This window comes from Pyxicephalus adspersus, chromosome 2 (genome assembly GCF_032062135.1).
Source record: "Pyxicephalus adspersus chromosome 2, UCB_Pads_2.0, whole genome shotgun sequence".
In the NCBI taxonomy this organism is placed as follows: domain Eukaryota; kingdom Metazoa; phylum Chordata; class Amphibia; order Anura; family Pyxicephalidae; genus Pyxicephalus; species Pyxicephalus adspersus.
In genome coordinates this window covers 78,546,516-78,564,145 of record NC_092859.1, presented here as the reverse complement: position 1 = coordinate 78,564,145, position 17,630 = coordinate 78,546,516, and the positions used below count along the sequence as shown (strand labels likewise).

Below are 17,630 nucleotides of genomic sequence, written 5' to 3'. Positions count from 1 at the left end.
TTCATATGGTTTTAAGGTTCAAAAACTTGCTGCCCACAAATGCTCCTGTGTGAACTAGCCCAATGGAATGAATGGGAATTCAAACATTGGGGGATCATTTAAAAACAACTTAAATGGTAAGAAACTCCAAACAACTGGAGATAGAAAAATGTGGATTAATGAACTTTGAATGTACTGAGAAGACACATGTACATCTTAAGTATATTCACCCATCTCAATTCACACACAAAAAAACTTTTCATTAAATGAATCACTACTCGAATTGTTTATAAATGGACCCCTAAGAGTATCCAACCCCTATGTAATATTCATTCATCAAAGTGACTGACAAAAGCGCAGTGAAGCACAGCTGGGAGCAGGAAAGCCTCAATTTCAGCATCATCAGTTTGACTTTGACAGATAACACATCCCACATCTGATTTATGCTGCATGAACTGCAAAACGGGAATTTAGTCATTGATTTCCCTATTATTTTTATTTTATCACTTCATAAAGAAATTATTTTCAGAAGGCAGACAAATCAGAGGATTTAGTAACATGACAATAATTCTGTAGGTGTAATTCATATAGCAATATCAATATATCAATGTTTTATTTTATTAAATTTTTTTTTATATTTATTTTATTTAAAAATGATATTGCATATGTAATCATCCCTTTACTCTTCTTGTTGTAACTATTCATTTCATAAATAAAAAAGGAAAAATTTCAGAGGTGCCTGTGCCATATAGACAGAATAAATTGTGACCATTCTAATGCATTTGATCATTACATCCACCTATGTGATTTAACTGTTCAGTTAGGCACAGAAAATAAATTAAAATGCAAAAAGGAAAAATATTTGATTCAGTAACAAATATTTTACATGCCCTACCATTGCTTTTTTAAGATGATAGAAAACCTTGCCAAGATGCTCCAAAAGTATAATTGAAGACTTGTTTAATTTTGCTTGCTCTTTAATAGAAGGCACTGACATCTCAGTGTCATTGGTCATCTGAGTACGTGGAGTATCCATATCCATATCACTTCGTTTTGTACTTGGCTCAGAATAGTCAACTGAATCTAAATAATGAGAGAAACAAATAGATGAACAACTGCTAGAACAAATGCATACAATTATTACAATTACAATTCAAGTGAACATTGAATACCGCATATGCTTGAGGTTAACACTTATACAGTAAGCACATAATACTGACAATCACTTTTAGACATGCAAGGTTAAATGAAGGGTATTCAGTATAACTAAGCATTTAATGTCTCACATCACTGTTCACTTTCACCCACTGTTTTTGTCAACTTAGTGCAGTCATAACAGTAGAGTTAATGTTTACAGTGTTGACCCTTCTTTTTCTTAACTAATGCAATTCACTCTAGCATGCTGGATATCTGTATGATGGCTTCTGTACCAAATCCTGAATGATGGTGACCTATTTTTGCCTTGTTAGTGCTTGGAGTTGATCACAATTTATCAGGTTTGTCTAACCATTTTTTTTTTAAACGAACCACAGGTTTTCAATGGGATTAAGTTCTGTGGAGTGTCCTGGCCACAAGTCCATGGTCAGGATTTGATCTCTAAGTCACTTCATTATTACTTTTGCCTTGTAGCTGTTAGGAGATGCTTATTCTGTACAGTGATGTCATTTGCAGCAGCAAGAAAAAGTAAGAAATTGCAGCAGCCCCTGCTTCCCTTGCAGCTTGATGTATTTTATCGGCACACCCAGCACACACTGTGAGGCTGTGCACAGCTAAAGGGGATTTTAGGAGCAGATTAGGAGCAGATAGAAGGTATGTATTGACAGTTTATAATGTCAGCTACTTGCTGGTGCTAGTTGCTGTGTAATTTTTTTAACCACGTGGGGATTTTACCATAGCAATTGAAGCAACAACATTCATAAATTGCTCAGTGCCTAGGTTTAATATGGTAATCTGCTCGGTACAGAACAAATGCTTCAATACTGCACTTTCCAGGTGTCAGAGACAGAAAACTTGAACAGTTTTTAAGACCAAAATTGTGGGCATTACAAATAATATACACATAAATATTTTTAGTAGATGCTGAAACACTGTTGGAGAATTACATCCATATAGCAACACAAGCTTTAGTAAAGCTTTGCAGTGATTTGGGGCTATCAGGACCATCTAGATGTTGGCATTCTGCTTCACCGGGCATTGGGGATAGAAGTCAGGGATGTGTGCACTAAAGTTCTGCCACTCACACCTCAGCACAATTCTGAATGGATCACACTTTGCATATGAAGACATTTTAATGCCGAAATAGTAAACTTTTTTCCCAAACTGATGTCACAGACTAATAAAAAAATAACTAACCTTTGAAATGTTATTTAATACCACGATACAATGGAAATGATCTAAAGCTGTCCACAGATACCAAGATTCAGCTTTATTAGTATGACAGCCAAATCTGCCAGCTTTTCCTTGATTGCTGGCACATTTGAGATAAACAGGTTATAAGGTAAATGGATTTAGGCAAGGTGCTGACCTAATTCAACTGGCAACATAACCTGTATAATAAAGGTATGCAATTTATTAAATGGATGAAATGGCACCCTTGATGTTAGCACAAGATTTCTAAAACTTGAAATCTGGTTGGGTTATTCAACTATTTGACCCTGAAATCCCATTTTCAGAAAAATTCTACTGTGGAGAAAAAAAAGTTAATGCCATAAGTAGATTTATGTGCTTGAAGCCAGAAAATGTCCCATCTTGGTGTGTCATGACTCACTGCTGCCTAACACTTTTTGTCATAACCATATGATGAATAATAAAGCAGGTAGCTGAGAGAGAACAATAAAAATTGTCATGTTGCAACCGCAAAATTTAAAATTAGACTAATTTGGTTAGCTTGGGGATAGCTAATCTTGGTTTGCCCTGCTTATTATTTTAATGTCATATTCTGGTAACTCTGTACTATATGCCCTAGACTGCAGGAAGTAGGTGTGTCCTTAACACCTGCCTCAATTTATTCTGACATGTACCTCAAGCTTATTGCCTTATTATAAGTACTTTAAGTCTGGTATTTGTATGCAAACTGAACTCCGATTAACTGGCTACAAGGACACAGATTGACTTTGGACCTATTCTGTCTGCTTCTTACCTTCAGCTTACCTGACCATGCATTTTCTGATTTATCTTATTATTTTCTGATATTACCTACCCATTGTCCTGGTAAATGACCTAGTGTCCTACATCAATGAACCTATTAGTTTTTGCCACTTCAAACTTTTGTCAAGCTTCTGCACACCAGTCTGTATCACAAGTAACCAGTGGTAGAAGTGGTTCACCCAGTGCGGCTGTGGGCAAGCCTATTCTGGTTAGCTTAATATCTCTCCTTCTTGGTATGGGAATTCACTAACTTTGCGGCAAGAGCACACTTTTTTTTTTTAAAAAGGAAGGAAGATTTAGATGATCTGTCAGATTTTACTGTAGTTGGTTTACCCTTGGAGAAATATCCTTCCACTTCTCATCCAGGTTATCATCACTGGTTTTGGAGGGGGAGCAAACTGAGCAAGTGCCCAAGACACCCACCTTTTCCAGGGCCCTAACTGACAAAATAGCAGAGGTTGCAGGGAGCTGGAATGCTTTGCATTTCAAATCCCATTTTGTCTAAAATTGTCCCTGCAGGTAATGGGTGTAGGACAGAACAGAAAAAAAAACAAATAAAAGAGGTTTCTGGCTTTGGCCTTTCTCACTAAAAAGACACAAGGCTAATGTCTCACAGGTGTGGTGACCATTGTCTCTGATGTGTAACTGTGAACGATGATATGCTAGTAATTGTCACAAGAGCAAAGAGAACCCAGTCACTTACAAGTCTCAAAGTAGTGAATCATTCTTGAAATTTAAACTTTTTTTTTAGATGTAAAACAGTGCTTGTCTGATATCAGCTTTCAATAGAGGCAAACTACATTTACACACTAAACGAAACATTAGCACATTACCTAAAGTAATCAACTGACAAATGGCTTTTATTTATTACATCATCATCACCGGCAATGGATTAATAAAAGTCATCTGTCAACTGTCTGCAAATTGTGGGTTGTCGGAAGACACAACACTGTTTAAGTGATTTCAGCAGCAGCACATGGTGAAAAGCATGTCTTTTTCAAAATGCTCACTGCACGGTCGCTTAAAAGTGAAGCTATTACACAGCCAATTTGCAATTCAATGGAGGCATTTTGAGAATGCAATTACAATCGTAATTAAGTGCAAAAACACAGAATAATATTGGATATTGTGGTTGAATTTTATAAAGTGTTTACCCGTTAGCTTGGCATCTGGTGGAAGATCTAGTTTAAGTGAGGGATGAAGGTGACCTGGGCTAGACACTTGCTCATCCGCAGCTTTTGTTTCAGTTGCCATGACGACAGTGCCAGCGTGATGCAAAGTGAATAATTCAGGATCTAGAAGTCTATAGCTGCACAAACACGGAAAAACACATGTATAGAACCAAAACAAATGTTAATTCCAAGCAATTAATTTTGTCACAACAGCTTAAAAAGATACACTTTTCCACTTAATCAACAACTTAAAACCAAAAAGCAGGTACAATTGAACTGGACTGTACAGAAATCACTATTCCAAAACAGGATTCTAAAAATACCCAATTTTTATATTTAATGTTTAATACAAGCTTTGGAGACATGTGCAGAATCCGTCAGCTTTAGCCTGGCAGCAGATTGCTCTGTCTCAGTCTAGCTGCAGTTCTCTTACGTCCTCACTTTGGCATTGTTTTAGAATCATTTTTATCAGTGTAATCCTGGGCATGCATTTCGATTTACTGCTTGCTAAAACAGCCTTCCCTTGTGTGCCTTTGCATTGGGTTTCCCTTTTAAGAGGAGTAAAAAGAAACCCAAACTAAATCTCAGATGGAATGATTCTTCTTTCTAGTCTTTGCTTTTTCTTTTTTCTGTACTATCATCTTTAAAGGTAACATGATGAAATAACTGGTCAAAGTAGAGTGATTTTTATATATAACATACATTTTTGAAATTAACGTATGCAGGTTTTGATATGCTGTCACGTTTTAGGGCTATGCCAAGTCAGATATAGTCTAGCCAGGCATAAAGCGTCTCATACAATAGCCAAAGTAAATGTGTTTATGACAAAAATTGGCTCCATTGGAAGACTGATATCTGACTGGACATGAACCAAGTGAAATACAAAATCCAGCTGTACAAAGGCTGCATCTGGCAGTTTATGAGGACATAGTATATCTGCTTCTATTGTCCCTTGTGCAATCCAGAGGCCCCGGCTCAGTTGCCAAATGGCCAGATCTTTCAGGATTGGAAATAAACCTTATGGTGGCAAACTGAGTTAAAGATCCAGCTGCTCAGTGCCTTGCATTTCTTCTGTTAGTTGGTTTTCTTCTGTATAGTCATTAGCAGTTAAAACACATATTTATATTAATATGACTTTACATTGCTTATACTTTCTATCTGATATCAATACATATATACAATCATTCAATACATACTGAAATATATATGTCTCATTACTATTTAGCTACATTTGTTGCAAACACAAAAGAAAACCCAATGTGGGGAAGCCTCCTGAGCATAAGGCTTTTAAAAAAAGAGAACTAACTAAGCATCACGCTAAACTTTTTACCTTTCCTCTCTCAAATCTAGTCTGCAAACACTAATTCCACATACACTTATCTAACACAAACTCCTGGCTTCCTACAGCTGAAGTCCCTGAGCTACATCTGACCGTTAGAAGTGGAGCAGGCAGTGCTAATGATTGGCTGCCTGTGCCCGAATGGATCTGCCTGCACATAGAGCCCGCAGAATGCCAGGATCATTAGGATATTTGATAAGTAGGTTTAGATAGAAACATGTAAGTTAGGCTTTTAGGTTTACTTTACAATAATATATTTTTATTTATTATTATATTACTTATATTATTTTAGGTTGTATCACACCCCTTATACCATACTTCTGTTTCCATGATCAATATTACAATTAATAAAAAAAGGCATGTGGAACCTAGAAAGTAGTAGTAGTTTTTAGTAGAAATTCCCCCTAGTTTAGGGGACAAAACTATTTACAATTGTTAAAAATGTAAAGAAAAAACATGTTTAAACAAAACAATCCAGTAGTTTAATATTTGTCCAAAAATGTATTTTTGGAGGAACATTTTTCCTTCCACTAAAATATGACTTTAATGGCCTAAAAATTACTCTGATAAATTTTCTATAAAATGAAGCACACTTTTGGCAAAGTGTGGTGAAGTTACTTTTTTACTGGAGCTTGATGTCTTACTGCCAAAGGCATTTTTAGATATGTTTCATTGTTCTAACCCACATAAAAATTACATTGGAAATTAATATACTATATTTGCTGACATTAGCTTCCAGAAATTTGATTTACATAAACAATCAAGATACAGAAGCTAACCATGATAGGGAACGGATAACAATCCTTTTTCAGGTCAATAAATCATATTTTGAACCAAAGGAGACCGGCTACCATTGTTACTGAAATCAAAGTGCAAGACCAAGGTTTCCATTACAATAAATGCCGTTTCTTAAAAACATTAGCACCCTCACCTTACCCAAAATAATTTATTTTAACCCCCTTTTTAGAAACTCAGCTTACTTTTAGTTTCTATTAAGAGATTTGTTCTGAAATCATGAAAAGTTACACACCTTGTTATTTGGGATGGTTTAAAATGAATTTCTTGACCAACCCATGTTTGTTATCTGGTGATCATTGAAAAAAACAACTGGAATTACAAATATTTTAAGACAAAGGGCCTAATTTATTAAAGCTCTCCAAGGCTGAAGAGAATACACTTTCACCAGTGAAGCTGGGTGATCCAGCAAACCTGGAATGGATTTCTTCAATGTAATTTGCTATTTGCTAGCAAATGCTTTGAATCCTGAACCAGATCCATCCCAGGTTTGTTGGATAACCCAGCTTCACTGGTGAAAGTGTATTCTCTCCAGCCTTGGAGGGCTTTAATAAATTAGGGCCAAGAGGTCATATTTTTAATGCCCTAGGTTTTTAGTTTACAAATTCTGTAGACAGTTCTTCCAACAAACTTCAGCATATCACACATGTCTTCTGGTGAACTGTAGATGAGATATCATGTGGGTTTTAGTCCCCTTTTAGTTGCTTTTTACACACAATGTCTTTATCTCTTAGCCTTAGGGAGTATCTCCAAGAACTTCAATTTCTACTGCAGTATATGCCTAAAATTGTACTTTTAACTCACTGCAGACTAAAAAAATTATTGAGTTGCACATGCAGTAAATTACTGTACATTTTGGTGATTATATTGTACAAAAGCTTCTAGGTTGCTATACTGGAAGGAAGTGATATTTGACAGTGTTTAGAAAATTAAAGTGGTTGCAGATTGGAACAGAAAGGCAATTTTTAATTATTAATTAAATATTACAAAAAGACTTACATAGCAGTTATATATGTTACACTATGCTTTAAACAAAAGTGGACAGCCTGCAGAGATCTGTATATACTTTCATGAAAAAGAATATTTCTGCTAATCAATGGAGAGAAATATGTCTACAACAATTCAGTGTTCTATGTCAGGAGGTGTCCATCTCCAATCCTTGAGGGCAAATGGCCAAACAAACTTAGTATTTTATAGTAAGATAAACAATGTTTAATATTAAATATAAGAGTCAAAAAAGACTAACCCTTTTCCCTCATTTCCTGTTTCAAAAACACCAGCAGGCATTACAGGAAATGGGAAGAAGTATTCTAATTACAGCCACAGAAAGCAACATAAACCTGACAGATATGGTAATGCTATTCCATTGTACTCTAAACCTTAAAAAAAAAAAAAAAAAAAAAAAAAAGTTTGTTTGAAATAAAGCTTCATGCTAGTGCTAGATTTTAGTCATTCTGATGATTGGCTCTGGGTAAAATCTAATGTTGGTAGAGGTATCCCCCGTTGTTAAGTGGTCTGCTATGCCAGATCTTTAAACAACAGACAACCAACATCACTTAATATTTCACTAATTGGGAGGAAGAAGTGGGGTGCCTCTTTACTTTCCCTTTTTCCTCTATAGGGCAGAACAGTTTTTTCAACTGTCACATGAAAAAGCATTTAGAGGCACAATTACTGAGCATCTATACAGGTCTCAACTTTTGAGGACTCCATAGTCAAAATGGCAGCAATGTACCATAGTATATCACAATACATTACCCTTGTGGTGCTGTGCTTTGAAAAATTGGTGCATTTTAATTTCTTTTGATGCATTCAAATGAAGGGACTGAAGTAACAGAACTCACCTTAATACACTGGAAACTACAGATGTGAATCCAGCTTAGGTGATTGAACCATAGGTATTGCTTTTCCTGTTTGTCACTGTGCATTTAGATATTGTCTAGCAAAATACAATCATAACATATTCCAGTGGCCTGACTTCATCTTACTTCTGTGAACTTATGATAGCATGTACACTTGTAGATTACAAGCACACTGCTGCTTTGCATTAAAAAAAAAAGCATTCCGCACTCAAAAACTACAATGTGCTGCCACCCCGGGGGCAGCATGGGTTCACAGGAATTGTGAGTACATCTAGTGGTAAGAATTATTACTGTGGGATGACAGCTCCTGATTTATAATTAATTTTGCAGGAAAATTTATTTTTACTGCTTACTGAGCTAATTGACCATTTTCCTGGGATTCAGGTTTGTTTTAGATTTACTTATTTATTTTAGGCAAGCAATGAAGGAACCTGGATATGAGCTGGTATCAGACCTATGCAGTCGACTGTACAGATGTGTTTAGGCCAGACAAGGGAGGAGCAGTACAAGCATCCAGTCCCTAGCTCTGCAGTGCTCTTATGAAAATGCTAATGTGCAACATCCAGATAGAAGAAAAGACCAGAGTGTGACCAGAGTGTAGGAGATGAGCCCTGGGGAGGGACAAGACTTGTAAGTGTTGCTGAACTACAGCACACAAAAAAACAGGTCTGCTGCCCTGTACTCTGTGGCAGAGTGGTACATCAAAGAACTGGATGGACAGACATACATATAATTTGGGAAATAATAGAACTTTTTTTTCTATATTTCATCCTATTTAGCTGTTTGCTTTCAGCTTTAAAAGCAAGAGAGGCATAAAAGTGTGATAAACAAAGGCAAAAGTTGCATAAAAAGCTGTGAAAAGTAACAGAGACTAATGGCTTAGCCTTTGCAGCTTTGTTAGGAAACACTACAGTGTAACAAAAGTACAAAGTTTGTGATCACATGCCCATTAACAGCCTGCTACAAAGAGAAAAAGAAAAGGTCACACAGTGGCCAATTTGTCCTTTCAGAATTAGAAGGAATAACAAGACAAGATAATATTTAAGTTTGTAAACTTTAGGCCAGGGTCTGCCATGTCTCTTCATTACCTGCGGATGTAACAGTAATTGCTTGCTTCTTGCTCATAAAGTGAAAGAATACTAATGAAAGACATTCATTGTGAAGCAGTGCACGTGTTGTGTTGTGCTATGCCTTACCTGTTAATGCTTTGGGTACACACCAGTTCTTCCCTGCACAGCTGACTAAGCTTTTTCTTAAACAAGCTGAAGTGAGTTAGTGCCAGGATTAGATTCATTTGAGCTCTCCATGGCATTTCTTCTATGCTGGCTTGTATAAGTCTCTTACGTTTTATATATCTACCAACAATAGGTGTCAGCAGTTCAGCCAAGGTTCTAAAAGCTTTTTTTTCAAGCTCTTCTCCTGAAAGTCTAAAACAAAAAAACATATGTTTCTGTGAATATAGATCTAAAAGCTAAAATGCTTAACATCACAAATATTAAGGAATAATGTTTTATTAGTTGTAAAGTGATACATATTAAACAATGTTCCATTATATTATGTGCCATTTCACCAATACCTATTTGTGTGCTCTTGTTTGTATGTCCAAGCCAAACTACTACATTACAGTAACCATAAAGCATACAAAAGAATGTGTAGGTGTGGGCAAAATTTAAATATTAAGTACATCTCTTTAGAACATGCACATTCTCCTACATTATATCTCTTTACAATTCACAACTCACTCTTTTAGTCTAAGCAGGATATCAACTGATTTCAAGTCAAGTTCTTACACTAGCAGCTTTAAAAAACATATACCTGCATGAACTGGGGGTTTCCATCCCCCAGTCTAAAGACACTATTTTTAAAACAGGGAATCTGACGTTGCCTAAAACATTCAATTGTGGGAATCAGTTACTGCCATTGAAACAGATGGATCTGGAAGACTCACACGAGGGAATGTATATGGGAATGGCTGATTTAGGCTTTTATAAATAGAGCGCTAGTAACGGAGTAACTTAGGCTACAGACCCCCCCATCTACAATATAGGTAGATAATAAATAAAGGGGTTTATTGAATATGAAAAACAACTGGTAAAATGCAAAGAAAACAAAAAGCATCAATGCACAAAAATATAGTAAACATGATTGCATAGTGTGTTCAAATCATCAGGAGAAAACTTTATAATTTGAGCGTAGCATTTTGGCACCATCTAAGACTTTGTTCACAAATCAACTTAAAAAAAAACACAGGTGATAAGGTGAATCTAATCACTTAGGTATGTGTACATCTAAAGTACATCTAAAGTGCTGCATGCAGGACTTTCAGTGCATTCTGTCACAGTGTACTGCATGTAACAGCAAATATCTGTGTAACATTTTCTACATTGATATTGAAATGTACTTCTCTAGACATTAGCAGTTTATGTGTAGATGCCATAAACTGCCGATGTCTAGAGAAGCTCTACATTGGCAAGCTGGCAGTGCTGTCAGTACTTTTACTTTAAAAGAAAAAGTTTTGTTTCAAATTGCTGATTGATGTGCTAAAACCATGGTTTATTGAGGCAACAACACAATTACTTCTAATTGCACTAATGACTGCATACATTTGCACTAAAAACATCATTTAAGCATTGCTTTAAATGCTTATATTTTCCTCTAGGAACATATAATTTGAAAATATTACCACTTCTAAATGAATACACTGAAAATTTACACACACACACACACACGTAGAAGAAAATAGATATAATACAGACTTGTGATGATGCAAGCTCTGAGTTTTCTTTTTTGGCTGTGCTTTGACATTCTCTGATCTTTTTGTCACATTTTGTGTTTTTGTTTGCTTGACTGTTGATGATACCTGTTCCTTAAAATAAAAGAGATAAAGGTTTTAGCTAGATGCCAAGTAGTCCTGCAAAAATAGGGTTGATTTTTAAATGATGAAGGAGAGCAAAGTGTCTGCACTGATAATAGGAACCAACTGATATTGTTGTAATGCTAACCAAGAGTTGAAAGCAAAATTCTGTCTGGCTGATATGGCCAGCTTCACAGGGTCCAGGTGGTTTCTTTAGTTCCTGAGTACCGCTTATGTTACGTGTACTGTTTCTTCTTATTAATAATTTTAATAATTGAGTATGGGGGAAAGGAGTAGGAAAGGTCACTGAATCTAGCTCCAACCAATGTTGATGGAAGAAAAGGCAATTTTTAAACCAGGCCTGTGTGGAGACACGATTAAGCATTATTTGCAAACTTAAGGCGTGAGAGGAAATAGGAGGAAAGAAAAAGAGAGACAAAAGACATATATAGAGAGAAAATATAAATCTGGAAAGAAAGGGGACAATAAAAAGACCATTGTATAGAAAAAAAGTAAAGTTCCCCATGACTTCCCCAAGTCTACTTGGAGAAGAAGACCGTGCAAGTTAGGGAGACCTGTCACTTCTCAAAGAATTACACAGTACAGGGAAGAACGAAGAAGAGTACTAGCAACTGAAGTTGATGAAGTAAACAATAATAGGAAGAAGAATGCAGACATCCCAGATCCCGACTTAGGGCACAGAAAAACTACAGAGCAAAACCTGCAACTCCAGCAAAATGCAGTGCTCCCAAACTTAAGCAAAACCAAAATGCCATTGGTGGGAGTTATTCATGCTCTAACTGCCTCTGAGGGAGGCAACTCAAATGCAAAATAAGTGACAAGTATTATGTTAGAAGCTTGGGTTATATGTGGTCACAGTGTAGTTTCTATTTTTATTTAAGGCTAAAGGTCCATTGGATTGTCTGCACTACATCTACCATACTGACCATTAGTGTTAAAAAACCACATGCTTTAAAAGATCAAAAGTTGGCATAACCCATTATTCCATATAGGTGCCTTTATTGAGTGGATACTGTACCCTACCTCCAATACTAAACCTACACATTCAGTGCTCAACCCAGAAATTTTTTTAAGCCGGGTGGGAAGAAATTGTAGGTGGGTGGCAGCCCCTGTATTGTGACCAAAGTCTTTAGTAACCACCCAAAAACAGCCTGGTGGGTGCTGAAAAGTGCCGGGTGGTGCGCCCAGCTAAAAGGGCCTGGGGAGAACCCTGACATTTATATGGCATCTGTAGGAGGCTCTGGTTCTAAAGAAGTATAGTGCCACCCCCAATAATGTTCTAAGATATTGAAAAGCAGATGTTACTGTTACCAATGTTTCCTGGCTAAAGTTCCAATCTAGTTCAGCAACTGATTAAAATTAAAAGCCTAGGGATGAAAAGTGAGCTAATTTAATTTCATTGTGGTATTTACAACATTTGGTACCACATCCTCATTTATTACAATCTTTTTGCAAACACCTCAAAGGTATATATAGCAGCAACTTAAAATTATTAAACACTTTCAAAGAATATAAAAAGACATGGTTTTTTGAAAAAAAAAATAACTATTTACAAGGAAGTATATAAAAAAGACATCATTTTTGGAGAAAAAAATATTTAAAAGCAACTGCATTTTGTAACCACATAAATGTTAACACAGTGTTAGCTTGTGTCAATTTTTCACCGTGTCAACATTTATTTGGTTACAAAATGCAGTTGTTTTTAAATATTTATTTTTTTCAATAAATTATGTCTTTTTTTTATACCTTGAAAGTGTTCAATATTTTTAAAGTACAGCAAAAATACTGCTATATATATCTTTCAGGTGTTTGGTAATTAAGGATGAAAACTAGTCCATCATACCAAAGCCGGCCATGTTTAGAAAGTAGCATACCTTCTGATACTCAACAAGGACTGTTGTGTATCTCCTAAAAGAATGCTGCAGAAGTGCAATCCAGCACAATACCAGTGCTCAATGACTGATTTGCTGGTGGTCAAAAAATACTGTCTTCGAAACTGCTGAAAAACCAGGAACTCCTATTTCTAGATCTGGTCAGAATCCCAATGCATGATCACAGTCTATGAACCTTGTTTTGATTTTCCAAAAAGAAAGACTTTTTCATAGGTGTCTGGGTATGATAAAAAAAGAGTTAAAAATCTTTAGCTTACATAAAGGGGTTGTTTACCCTTTTATGTAAAGTAAAAATTCTGGTGATAGGTCTGCTATAAGTAGTTTTCTTAAAGCGAAACTAAACCATTTTTATACTTATGTGTTCTGGTTCTGTCATGGGCACTTCCACCCATTCTACCTTGTTTTGATCTTTGGCCATCAGGATTGGGCAGGCAGGGTTGTGCGGGAGTTTATTCAGTCTGCCAAATGCAGAGTAAGCTGGGATTTGCTTATCGAATTTTGACAGAAGATAAAGGCGATCAGGCAGGTGAGAATGGTTACTGCAGACGGGACATCACCTGCCTTTCCTGATGACAAATTTTTAAAAGTGGAACTTTAGTTCAGTTTTAAAATAGAGACCCCCTCATTAGATATTCCCATATTTTACTTGAGGAGACAAAATGTGAGAGATGTTTCTAAAGAACTCAGCTTTCTGCCAAGTGTCATCTTGACCCTTCAAGAAAGTCACAGTGGTATACAGAATTTAACTTTAGTCTGCTACTATTTCACTGAATAAAAATGGAATTACATTACAAATTAATACCCTGCAACACTTGTGCAGGTAGAAACAAAATCAATAAGCAGGTGGTTGTCAACATTTCACTTTCTTTGTACTAGTATGAGATGACAGTTTATTGATTCAAATCTATTTTGCTACTTCAATTTAGAAATCAATTTCACAAAGTGAAAGCAAGACCCATAACCCTATAAAACTTTTTTCTATATAAGTGGCTGTGATATAAAATATTCTTCATTGTACAGTAATAATCATTTTGAGTTATAAATTACTCACCAAATGTTTGACTCTTCCACATTAATATACAAAACATAATACATTTGTAAGTATGCGTACAGTTTAAAGTTAACATCTTGCCTTACAAAGAATTATGCTGTTTAAAGAGTAATGAATATTTCAGATGTGCATTATTAACACAAAAGGATTTGTGGTATCATTTCCTTATCAATTATTATTAATTTTTCAGCATACAATAAATTAAGGGATTGTATATTACCCCATAGCAGGTCTTAAAATTAGGTAAATTCAACCTCAGATGAGCAATATGTTACATACTACACTGTCATTATTTATTTAACAAAAACTTACTCCCACTACAGTAGCAGTGATCATCAGCATATGTTACCACCTCTATACAAGCAGACGTTTTGATAGTCCGCTGGTCTCAAGCATTTAGGTGTGTCTTAACTCAATGGCAAGAAGAAAAGACATCAGCAATGATCTTAGGGAAGTAACTGTTGCTGCCCATCAATCACGGAAGTTTTTCTAGACTATTTCCAAACAATCTGAAGTCCTTCATTCTACAGTGCAAAAGATTAGTTACAAGTGGATCCAAGAGAGTCACCAATCTTCTCAAAAAAGTGGATGGCCCTAGAGTGTCTACCCCAAGAATAGAAACTGCATAAAATCCAAATGCTACATTTCAGACCATTGTTTCTCAATCTTTTTAACATGGGGGAACCTCTTAAAATGACTTCAAAGTTTTAAGGGAACCTGTGCTATAATTACTTCATCCATAACTAACAGTACATTAGCACACTGGTCAGTGAGAAGAATGATTTCTACATTGCTGGCCAATAAGTAGAATGCCATCCTTACAGGTAATTGCTGTCTAATAAACTGACCCAAGTCAAACTTCTCATTGCTCAAGAAAACCCCAAGCAATCTCTGGAAGAACCCTATAGTTCCACTGAAACCTGGTTGAAAAACACTGATTAAGACCATACAGGACTCAGCATGTTAAATGTTATTATTCATGACAGTACAATATTAGGCCAATGCAATAGGACAATGAAATCAAGGACACCAGCAAATCTACAGCAGAATGCACCAAAAAAGGCAATGGCTCAGTCAAAATCCAGACCTCAGCCTGATCAAAATGCCATAAAAGGAAGTCTAAGAGAGCTGTGCATAAATGAATGCCTGTCTACCTCAATGAAATGAAGCAATGTTGTAGAGAAGAGTGGGCCAAAATATCTCCTCAACAATGAGCCTAATTTATTAAAGCTCTTTTGGAGCCTGTTTAGGGACAGTTGATTTTTAATTATGTCCTGATACATAAAACATTAGGAATAAAAGAGGGTATACTTTTTCACATGACTATATACTTACTATCAACAGTACTTACTTAAAAAATAAAAACATAGAAAGTAAATTAAAACTGCCTTTAAAATAAAATAATTTCAAGCTTCTGATGTCAGTTCTAATGTGCCAATAATTATTTTTTAAGATCACTGCTTTATAGTAGCTGAGTTTTGTATAATAGTCACCAAACATGAGATTCTGAAAATAACACATAAAAAGTAATTGAACAAATGTAATCAAGCACCAAATTTAATTTAACACCAAAATAGTATTTTAATCAGGTGTTGCTTAATGTGATCATTTATTGTACACCACCCAAGAAAAAAAGAACTTGATTTGCACACAGGACAACTGCATAGAAACATTTTTTTTGCTTTAAAGTCAAACTTAGTTTGTTGTCATGGTTTTTGCCTTTTGTTTTGATATATTGGAAACAGAAAATGCACTTTGGTATTTGAGCATTTGTTGAAGTTTTTTTTTTTTTTTTTATTGCAAAGATTAAACTGCAATCATGGGGCTTACACATGATGGAGTTGTGAAAGTTTGTGATGGTCCTATCCATCTGTCTTACCAAAAAACAGAATCTGAAGCCATTATCTCAGAAGAGCCATATACTACATGACAATATATTGTGGGGGCTTCTGAAATATTACTAAACCAAAAGATTTACTATTATCAGAATGAGAGCGTGTTCTCAAACAATGTGTGAAATGTGTTTTTTTAGTTGTTCACAAAGTTTATTACTTTTAAAGAGCATGTGAGATTGCAAAATGTCACATACTGTTCAATATATTGCCACGCTGCCAGCAGAGAGGTGGCTCCAAGAGGGCATTATTTGTCAAATTGTCAAAATAAAGGACCACGATAGAGAAAAATATCATATTTTGGTAACTGTATGTTGTGCTACCTGTCATAATAGTATTCATTCTTTCATTAGTTCTTTATTGATAGTTTCTCCACTTACAAAAGCTGACTAAGCTATTTAGCAATAGTACTGTGACAAACACAGGACCTGAGATTAATCATATAACATTGTGTGTGTGCGTGGGGGGGGGTTAACAATCAATGTTTTTCATATGGTTTCAACCTTTTTTTCCCAAAAGACTGTTGCTCTATCGCCTAAAATTAGAGTTAGGACTTTAATATATTTGTCACTTGAAGTTCATTATAGAACTACATATTTAATTTGCAAAATGTGTTTTCTCTCTGTTGAGTGAAAAAAATAATAGATCCATTAGCAAGATTAGTAGAACAGGCACTAAAAATATGCATTGGTTGCAAAAAGAAAAACAAAAGCTGCAATAATGCTAGTGACAGACATAATATGTCATATGTTTTTAATTAAGTTATCCTCTATACCACTAATAAGGGTAAATAATTTTAGTCCAGCCTTTCATTTTGAGTACAAAACCTAAGGTCAGTGTGGACAGGGATTTTTAAAGTCAAGACATTTTTAATTTAGTTTCTGTCAAACAGGTTACTGTTAATGCATAGCAATAATATGGTTAACCCATGGTAAATACATGTCATACAGATCAGGGCTGTCCAACCCCAGTCCTCAAGGGACAGTCATTTTCTGATTCTAAATTTACTGCTGTCCGTTAAAAAATATGAAAAATGTGTGTAGATCCTGGATTTTAAAGACTGAAGTTAGACAGTAAAAAAAAAATAAATAAATATTGTGACCAGGCAGGTCCTTTCAGGCAGGTGGTGCAGAAAATGTTCACTCTGCAATAAAATAAACATACCTGACTGATCACAATTTCTTATTTACACTGAACTGTCTTCACTCCGTGGCTGGCTCTGCCATCTTCATCTGCTCCTCTTCTGGGATTTGGATCTTTGGCCATCTTAATTGGCCAAGTTGGGATGACATAACTCCCGTGCATGCACACAGGAGTTCATTCAGTCCCTGCAGCCCTTGGGGATGCCAGGACACTCTGCATATCCCAGCATCCTGCACTGAGCTGCACATGTATGTTACACCTATGATAGAACCTTTTAATTCCATTCCAATGATGTGAAAACCTAAAATCTATATTTTAATGCAGACTTCTAAGAAATCAGTTAGCAAACTACAGAAGCAAAAAATGACATCATTTTCATGGTAACTGATTACGTCAATGGTGTAAAGGTGGCCTCCAGATTGCCATTTACAAAATTACAGCAACTGCACATTGAAATGAAAAGATGATGCTAAACACACTCAC

General features: G+C 35.7%; 1 protein-coding gene across 1 annotated transcript in view; it reads right to left on the bottom strand.

Moving 5' to 3' along the window:
• Positions 1–17,630, bottom strand: part of CFAP54 (cilia and flagella associated protein 54) — a 176,825-nt gene that overhangs the window by 70,863 nt on the left and 88,332 nt on the right. Inside the window, exons 31-36 of the mRNA XM_072399011.1 lie at positions 15,606–15,618; positions 13,044–13,088; positions 11,051–11,160; positions 9,491–9,721; positions 4,281–4,435; positions 875–1,062 (exon numbers count right to left, since the gene is read on the bottom strand). Coding sequence (XP_072255112.1) covers positions 875–1,062; positions 4,281–4,435; positions 9,491–9,721; positions 11,051–11,160; positions 13,044–13,088; positions 15,606–15,618 — 742 coding nt within the window. The remainder of the gene's footprint in view (positions 1–874; positions 1,063–4,280; positions 4,436–9,490; positions 9,722–11,050; positions 11,161–13,043; positions 13,089–15,605; positions 15,619–17,630) is intronic.